This window comes from Poecilia reticulata, chromosome 18, assembly GCF_904066995.2.
Source record: "Poecilia reticulata chromosome 18, P_reticulata-male-v2, whole genome shotgun sequence".
NCBI lineage: Eukaryota > Metazoa > Chordata > Actinopteri > Cyprinodontiformes > Poeciliidae > Poecilia > Poecilia reticulata.
The window spans coordinates 22,981,023-22,990,435 of record NC_088847.1 but is presented as its reverse complement, the minus strand read 5'-3'; the positions used below and the strand labels follow the sequence as shown (position 1 = coordinate 22,990,435).

Here is a 9,413-nt window from a genome sequence, read left to right as displayed (position 1 = left end):
TCAAATCTCACAAAATCTCGCAGGATTTCATACTTAGTCCTGGAGCAGTGGGCAGGATGAAAATAATACAAAATGAGACATGACCTCAATTATTAAAAATATCCGTTTTGCCCCAAAATAAGCAGGATTACTATGGGCACAAAACAATGCCCTTATTTTTCAATAAACACATTTAAGATCAAATAATATTGAAAAACTTACCATAAAACTGCTCAAAGGAAAATTCAATTCAGAAGCTGGTTGCAAACAAACCAGCAGCAAAATGGCTGTTTGGTTGAGACAAACCACTAGTGCAAAAAGGGGGAGTCGGACTGTACAACTCCTACTAGAGACTTGTAGATGTTTTTGTGTCAACACATTATGCACAGTCAGTAATAATATTTACAAACAAGGTTTTGGGATGACCTGTGAAGACACGGTTGCAGTGATCAATGCGACTAAAGATAAACACATGGATGAGTTTCTCAAAATCTTGCTTCCTCTAGCCTCTAATCCTGGAAATGTTTTTCATGTGATAGAAGGCCGACTTTGTAACCATTTTTACTGTGAATGTTTAGGTCAGAGTTATCCTTATGAAAGTATTTGTATTGTATAAAGGTTTTCACACAGATATAAAAATCCACTGCACTATTTTAGTTTATTGCCATAACTAAGTTTAGTCTAACTACTATTGAGACGAGATATTTCTACCTGTTGCTCGTTGTCACTTCTCGTCTCTCCAGGTCTGTAGATGCCAAACGTAAAAGTGAAACTCAGACAACCATCACAGATCAACAAGTATTTTATTCAATAAATCAAAAGCAAGAAATCACACCAACATCCCAACACGATCACTGATCACCACCAACAAAAGGAAACATTAACCACCTTGATAAAGATACGTCTTCAGAGATCACCGTGTCTCACCCAGTGATCTGATTGACTGTTGTAGCTCACATACATTTATACCTCACAGTGTCCAGGTGGATTTTCTACCTGGGCCATCCTGCAGTGGCAGTCAGGAGACGTACGCTCTCCTTCATAATGATTTGATGATTTTCTCCCCAGAGATAATCCAGGTGTTATTTTGAACAAAGTATTCTTCTCAAGTACGTGGGGCTGCGTTTATCAGTATACAGGTGATTTCCACTAAGTTGTCCTCCCTGCCGTCCTAATCAGCCTCAGACTGGTTTCTGAGACTACACTGCGCTCTCCTTGACCCCTGAATGACCCCTCGATGACCCCACAAGTCACAGAGTAAAACAGAAGTTTGATTATAAATAATTAATGCACATACCATAGTAAGACTAAGTACTGTGTAATATTACTTAAAAATCACTCAAATCAAACTTGTATTTCCACACTACCTAAAACAACCAAAAGTCCCCAGATTTATTAAAAAGCACAAGAAGTAAAACCACATAAACCCAGTAATATTTTCCTGCATGGATCAGATTCATTCTCATGTTTAGCCACTAGGGGGCAGCCTTTTCTTTAACCTGCACTGAACCGTCGCTCAGCAGGCGGACCTTTATGTCTGCAGGCAGCCCTCGTCTGATCAGCTCATCTTTAATCTGCAGAAGAAAACATGAGATGAATGTGAGATACAGTCAGTGGAGAATTATAAAATATACTAAATAGAATCTGATTAGGGCTGTGCAGTTGGTGGAGCTGTTGCCTTGCAGGAAGAAGGTTCTGGGTTAGATTCCTAAACTCAGGTTGTGATGGTTTGTGTCAAAGTCCAGGACTTCACTGACCGCTTTCTCGATTTCATCCTTGTTGTCTTTCAGTGGCAGCGTAGTCGAGATCTTCAGCTTCAGAACCGTAAGACGAGCTGGAAGAACAAGAGATCAACATGGTATAAAGAACTACTTCCTGTTACTTTCACTCCTGTTTTCATCCTACTTACATGTTACATGTCCTACTACAAGAGGAGGACTTGTAGGTGCTGTGGAGGGAACTGGAATAACAACAGCAGAAACATCATGAGTTTGGAATCTAACAAATAAGAATAAATTAAAGACGTTAAAGAAAGAATTGACTCACTGTTTCCAACCCTCACAAGGACACATCGAAGTTCAGACTGGTAGACAGAACTGGAGGCACTGTGGAGATAAATTAACACCAAAACATTCATGTTAAACTCTTTTTGAAATGGCCATTAAATAATGTTCAAAATAACCATAAGAGAGACATATCCTGCAGAATCCACTGTTTTAGTCCACACAAAAATTATTTATGTGTATTTTGAGTGTCTAGGAATGCAAAATATGTAAATATATTCTGTCCTGGTGCTGCATAGATGTCTTTATATTCGTCTTGGGTTATAATTTTCAGTCTGTTTAGTTTTCCTGATTTATTATAAAATTATCTCAGTTATGACACCACAACATTTTCTGTGGAACTGATAAATGAGGTCATGACTTCCTGCTAATCAGTTTTGTGAATCCGCCTTTTTTTCCCTCACAAGATTTTGTAGTTCAAGTTAAGTTTTGTCTAAGTTTCGAGTAAAGTTAAAATCTTTGGTTCTAGGGTTTATTTTTTATTAATGCAGAGGATTTCTTACATCGCCTCAGATCTGGTCAAATTTTATTTTCATAAGGAAAGTCTGTTTTTGGAGCCCTTATGGATCACTGCTTCAGCAACCTCTGTTGGAATCAAGGGGGATTTTCAAAAAGACATTTTCACTGGAGGTGAAATTTTTTTTTAAACTTTTTTACTTAAGTACATTTTAAAACATGTACTTTTTTACTTTTACTAATCAAACTAGTTATTTTTATCAGTCTTTTTCAGATAAGTATCTGTATTTCTATTTATGTAGAGGATATGAGAACATTTGACATCTCAGATCAGATACTGACTTTGCCTGGACAGCAAAACAGATGGGATGAGTTTCATCATCATCAATGGCAGACGGCGTCCATGTCAGGGTGAAATATCCTGAACCAGATGAACTCTTGGTCATGTTGAACGGTCCGCTGAACAGGAGCTCAGTGATCCTTTAACACACAGGAAACACATCAGTCTCTTTGGTTATATGTGCTAAATGTCCTGAAAACATCTGTTATGATTTCATGTGTTTTGGATCAGTTAGAGTTATGGTGCTATTTTAACACAATAAAGATTACATTTCAGATTTTCATCATGTCAAAACAATATTTATTTTCTACTCACACAGACTGAGTCGCCTCTGCTCTGATGTTGATTTCTATCGTCTCATTAACGTCTAAGAAGAACTGAGCTCCATGTTCAGGAGTTGGAGGCAGAAACCTGGGCAGATATTCACCTGCTGTGCAGGACGGAGCTGCAGGATCCACTGGAGCAACGCAGGGAAAAATTATTCAGATTAAATCATGAAACAGCAGAATTAAACTAACAACTGCTGTCAGTTTAAAGATAAATTCAGTAAATTTACACAGATGTCCATCTGAGTTGTTCTAATAATGTGGGATTTTCTTGAGTTAAATTCTTAATGATCAACTTTCAACAGATAATTATTGAATGCTAAATTTATTTACACCAGTGTTTCACTTTGCAGTGAAGCAACACGGTTGAAACATGAAATCAAACCTTTGAAAACAAACTGGACAGGGATTCTGCTCATAGAGCTGCTGGAGTTTATCGTCGTTGTTGAACCATTGTAAAAAGTCAGAGTGATGGTCTGTGTGGGAAAATCCTCCATCATCAGCTGAACTGCATATGAACCTTGACTGCTGCTGCTGGTTGGACTGAATGACAGAGAACAAGACTGGAAGAGGACAGAGAGAGAAATAATTATTACAAATCAAGTTTAATAACATTATATTTACTGAATTTCATTATGGATTTCATTTGTGTTTGTTCACAAATAAAACAAATGCAAATAATAATATTAAATTATTAATATTTTAATAACTTAAAATATTAAGTCCTGAAATTTTATATTTGAGCATGAAAACAATTTTTTTTTTATATATATATATAGATTTTTGGCAATGAGAAACAGGTTCCTGAATCATTTTATAGCATAAAAATGAAGTACAGTGAACTAATTTCAGATTAGTTTTTGATCCTATTTTAAACTGCTTCCAAAAAATCCTGGGTCACAATACGCTAAAAAGTATTTTTGCCAAATAAATTATGTCACCAATAATAAGTATGTGCATTAAAATACTGGTAACCTCTTATTTTTGCACAAACTATTTACTAAAATCTGAGATTCCAATAAACTACAAATTTCTGTATTTGTGCCTCTCCACCTTCAGACAGGATGGTTCTCACCTGTCAGGTTCTGTCCTGAAGCCTCCAGCCTACCAATTTGTCCACCAGGGGGCAGTGTTCACACATCTGAGTTTCAATTAACCTTTTGTTAGTCTGTAGCTACAGTGTAGCTCATAATGTGTTTCATGCAGGGGTCAAAGTAGCTTTGAATTCTTGGCGTTGCAATAACTGAAAACCATCAATGGCTCATTGTTCTCTGTCTCTCTCTTCGTGTGTTTTGCAAATGTAGCAGCATAAATGGTACGCTGCCACTTTAAAGCCAATTTTGCATATAAGCAAGCCTTCACGTTTCTTGAGGCTGCTTGCGTCGTGACGTCATCTCAATCTGCTTCCTTTCTTTGCACCGTTCCGGGTAAGCGTGGCTGTTTTATTGTTTGTCAGCTGTAATGGTAATTAATGCTAACTGGTCTATCTGCTTAGCCTCCTTTGCTCCGCCTCCAATATCTGGGCCGATCTGTCCGTTCATTTGTTTGCTGACAGGAAGGTAATGGTTTAGCGTGGCTAGGTAACATTCACCCCATGTAAACAAAACCTTCACATACCGTTTTCTTACAGTTGCATTGCATCTAGGCGGAATTGGGGATCTGTTTATTTGGCGGTGCATAAATTTATCAGGACACAGGTAAGCAGCTGCTGCAAGTTGTATGTTGTTGTTAGCAGTTGTATTAATCATTTGCTCTATTCTTTTTAGCCTTCTGACTCTAATCAGCATTGCACCTGGAGTGACACTTGCTGCTGTTTTGCCTACCTATAAATTGTTTTAAAAGACCAACCTGAACTTTCCCTGCTGCCGGGAGCATTGATGGCACTACTAAGGGGATAAAGTGCAATATAGTAGTGCTATTGTATCACTGTTTTACTCATTGTTTCAATTTTTGTCTATCTTTTAGGGGCTGAGGCTTCTGTGGAGGCAGTGGTGACCCCAGGTGGCGGTGTGTTTTATTGGAACACCTTTTTCTTTGTTTTGCTGTGTTTTTGTAGCGTCCAGGGTGGTCCCTTTTTCTGCACTGGATGTTGCCCCTTCCCTCACTACTTCCCCCATTGTTAAGTATTGGAAATTTAAAAAAAAAACAAACATATTGAAGTTTAATTTTTTTTTTGTAGAACTTTCTGAATCTTGTCTCCTTATTTCCAGCAGAACTTACCTGTGTCCTTATTACATTTTCCTGGAATTATTCCAGGTGGCGTTGTTCGTCATGGTAACCTTTAATATTCTACATTTGGGTTCATAATAAAAAGAAAATCCACCCCCAGGTTGCCACACAAATGAAAGTCCAAACCCAAACACAAATATATCAATGTTTTACTTTTCTGCACGCTATGCATTTCTGCTATTTCTATGGCAGAAATTAGACCTTAATATGAAAAACTAAGATAGGCAGCTGATATGTATTAATTAGCTTGCTGTAGTTAAGTCTTTAAAAGTCTGCAAATTTATGTATTGTCACATAATATCCTGTTCTGAATACCATGGCAATCCCCTGTAACTTTCCATGTGCACACACACATTTATTCCTCCATCTCCATACTAAACCCTAAACTAAACCAAAACTCAACTTACACATCAGTCTTAAACTTAATCCCTAACCATAAACTGCATTTCTCCTTGTTCAGACCTTCTGCTTTTCCGCACCAGTCAAACTGTCACTCAGTTTGACGGAAGCATATTTACCTCGTCTCTCCTACCTGTGAACCTCACATTTTCCTTTCGTGCAACTTGACACCAACATTTATTACTTACCGATGAGAGACTGAGGACAGACGGAGGTGTGCAGGAGTAGCACTCACTGATGTTTGCTCCATGTCTGCATTGAACCTTGTCTCCATCGGGGTCAAAGGTCAACAAGCTGATATTTCTCTGACAGTTTGAAGGGATTCTGAGAGAACCAGAAAACAAACATCACATTATATCTGAACCCCTGAGTTCAAATAATCAATTATCATTATTTGATTTACATTGAAGAGCTTCAGAATATTGACTGATTTGTGCTTCAGTGTTTTTCTTCAATTTTTAGGTTCTCATTGTTGAGAAATTACCAGAGGGTTCCCATATTCAATATGTCTAATTTAATCTGTATTTTACAGATTCAAAATTGTTTGGAAGATAAATCTTATCCTCCTGACCGGTGTCAGTCTGGTCCACATTGCCGGCAGTGAGTCGGGCTTGTTTCCGGTGAGAGTTGGACTCCGCCAAGGCCCTTTGTCACCGATTCTGTTCATTACTTTTATGGTGAAGAGAGAGCTGAGCCAAAAAGCGGAACTCACGATTTACCAGTCGATCTAAGTTCCCACCCTCATCTATGGTCATGAGCTTTGGGTCATGACCAAAAGAACGAGATCACGGGTACAAGCGGCCGAAATGGGTTTCCTCCGCAGGGTGGCTGGGCTCTCCCTTAGAGATAGGGTGAGAAGCTCGGTCATCCGGGAGGGACTCAGAGTAGAGCCGCTGCTCCTCCACGTCGAGAGGAGCCAGTTGAGGCTCGGGCATCTGGTCAGGATGCCTCCTGGACGCCTCAATAGTGAGGTGTTCCGGGCACGTCCCACCGGGAGGAGGCCTCGGGGAAGACCCAGGAAACGCTGGAGGGATTATGTCTCTCGGCTGGCCTGGGAATGCCTTGGGATTCCTGGAGGAGCTGGAAGAAGTGGCTGGGGAGAGGGAAGTCTGGGCCTCCCTTCTGAAGCTGCTGCCCCCGCGACCCGACCCCGGATAAGCGGAAGAAGATCAATGGATGGATACAAATCTTATTTGTAAATAATTTTAAATTAATTACTTTTGTTTTTGTTTCCATGTAACTCTTTGTTCTCTCATATAGATAAAATTAATTCATAGTGTTTGGATCTCCATCCATCTTTTGTACACCCTTGTCCCTTAGTGGGGTCGGGAGGTGCTGGTGCCTCTCCAGCTAATGTTCTGGGCGAGAGGCAGGGTCACCCTGGACAGGTCGCCAGTCTGTCGCAGGGTAACAGAGACAAACAACCATGCACACACACTCACACGTAGGGACAATTTAGAGAGACCAATTAGCCCCAATTTGTCATGTTATTGGACTGTGGGAGGAAACCAGAGTACCTGGAGAAAACCCACGCATGCACAGGGAGAACATGCAAACTCCATGCAGAAAGACTGGGGCCGGGAATCGAACCCAGAACCTTCTTGCTGCAAGGCAACAGCTCTACCAACTGCTCCACTGTGCAGCCCGTGTTTAGATCTCATTTTTCTTTAAAATAATAAAGTAACATCAGAATCAAAATACAGTTTATGACCAACTAAAGACACTAAATGTTTCAGGTATTTATTATTAACATTAGATAAAAACTGGATTACCTCACAAGAGGAAGGATGCCGGTCTGTGGTGATGAGTTTGATCTGTTGATGTCGGATCGTTTTCTACCTTCAACAAACATCTTAGCGAGGCCAAGTGTAATGCTGTTTCTGTTGTTTATCCAGGGTTTAGTATTATTTCTTTAATAGAAGATATTGGGAAAATTTCTTATGTTACTTATAGTTTCTAAAACACAGAAAACCTCACAGAGCAGCAGACCAGAAAACTGACAGGAGGAAATTTAGACTTCTTGAAAAAACAGATTATTAGATATATTTTTGCATGACGTTGAGATTCAGTCACCCATTGCTGTAAGTTTTGAAGTTCTTAATCTCCCGCAAGGTGAACTCTCTCAGACACCATTCACCGCTGCTTTCATCAATCTTCTTACTACAACCAGAGCACAGCCAAGCCTCAAGCTCCTCACATGAGCTGTAGCCAAACTTCAAGCGACGCAGAGCCTGTAGATTTAAAGTGGAGAGGTGTTGAACACAAGAGAATAATTTTTTAAAAGTAAAAATGAAAGAAACTTTAGACAATCTCAACTTACTGTATAAGTGTCTCCTTGCACATCTTTAGTGGTGTGGGAAAACACAGTGCCAGAATAACCAGCTTCTGTACGGCCGATTACCAGCAGCAGCAAAAACAGCAACATGATGAACGAATCAGTTCTGCTAAACTAAGATCGAATCATCAGGTAACCTTTGTGGTGACCGCTGTCGTAAGGTGCTTTGGTTATGCAAACGCCTGAAGACCGGAGACGACAACGTGATGCTTTATAAATATTTAAAGGAGCTTGTAGGACTGAGCTGCCATTTATTTTTTGCACATAGTTCTCCTCTTCATTTATTTAGGAAGGTACATTTTTGTCATTTGGTTTATTTACCTTCAGATAGTAAGTCTTAGTTAATTTTAACATAGTTATGTTCTGCATTAAAGCTCACTCTCCTATTTTTGCAACATCTCATGTCAAATGCATTTAAAAACAAAACATCAGATGTTAAAAACAAGGATGGCCACACCTTGGCAGATTGTAAAGCTACACTCACTCCCTTACTCATTCAGACCTTTTATTGTTTTTATGGACTGCATCAGACAAACTTTTCTTTTAAGAAGATAATTGCAAATTATAAAAAACAAATCTATTATCTACAGGGTTAATTATTCATCTCTTCTGGACAGTTTTTGGGTCTCAGTGGATTTTTAAATTGTTCACTGATATAAGCTGAGCATTCCAGCTGAATACAAACACAAAGTTTACTAAAACTGCTATATAAAATTTAAACCGTATTCCAAAAAAGTTGGGACACTAAACAAATTGTGAATAAAAACTGAATGCAATGATGTGGAAATGGCAAATGTCAATATTTTATTCGTAATAGCACATAGATGGCAGATCACAAGTTTAATCTCAGTAAATGTAACATTTTAAAGAAAAATATGTTGATTCAAAGGGCTGCACAGTGGCGCAGTTGGTAGAGCTGTTGCCTTGCAGCAAGAAGGTTCTGGGTTCGATTCCCAGCCCCGGTCTTTCTGCATGGAGTTTGCATGTTCTCCCTGTGCATGCGTGGGTTCTCTCCGGGTACTCCGGTTTCCTCCCACAGTCCAAAAACATGACTGTCAGGTTAATTGGCCTCTCCAAATTGCCCCTAGGTGTGAGTGTGTGTGTGCATGGTTGTGTGTCTCTGTGTTGCCCTGCGACAGATTGGCAGTCTGTCCAGGGTGACCCCGCCTCTCGCCCGAAATGTTAGCTGGAGATGGGCACCAGCAAACCCTCCCGACCCCATTAAGGGACAAGGGTGCAAGAAAATGGATGGATGGGATGGATGTTGATTCAAAATTTCAGTGTCT

The 9,413-nt window shown here is 39.6% G+C and overlaps 1 protein-coding gene and 1 long non-coding RNA gene across 2 annotated transcripts; one reads left to right on the top strand and one right to left on the bottom strand.

The window, feature by feature from the left end:
• Window positions 1-763: 763 nt before the first annotated feature.
• On the bottom strand, window positions 764-7,690 carry LOC145548862 (integrin beta-like protein A). Its single transcript, XM_081599926.1, has 9 exons — window positions 7,565-7,690; window positions 5,981-6,116; window positions 3,550-3,727; window positions 3,154-3,295; window positions 2,841-2,978; window positions 2,026-2,084; window positions 1,889-1,939; window positions 1,737-1,813; window positions 764-1,553 (listed from the first exon to the last, which is right to left on the bottom strand). Exons 1-9 carry the CDS (start codon window positions 7,642-7,644, stop codon window positions 1,455-1,457), a joined length of 960 nt encoding a protein of 319 aa, XP_081456052.1. The 5' UTR covers window positions 7,645-7,690; the 3' UTR covers window positions 764-1,454.
• Window positions 4,498-5,417, top strand: LOC145548869 (uncharacterized). Its single transcript, XR_014084847.1, has 4 exons — window positions 4,498-4,591; window positions 4,660-4,723; window positions 4,795-4,861; window positions 5,130-5,417. It is a non-coding gene; the product is annotated as an uncharacterized LOC145548869 (long non-coding RNA).
• Window positions 7,691-9,413: the final 1,723 nt, after the last annotated feature.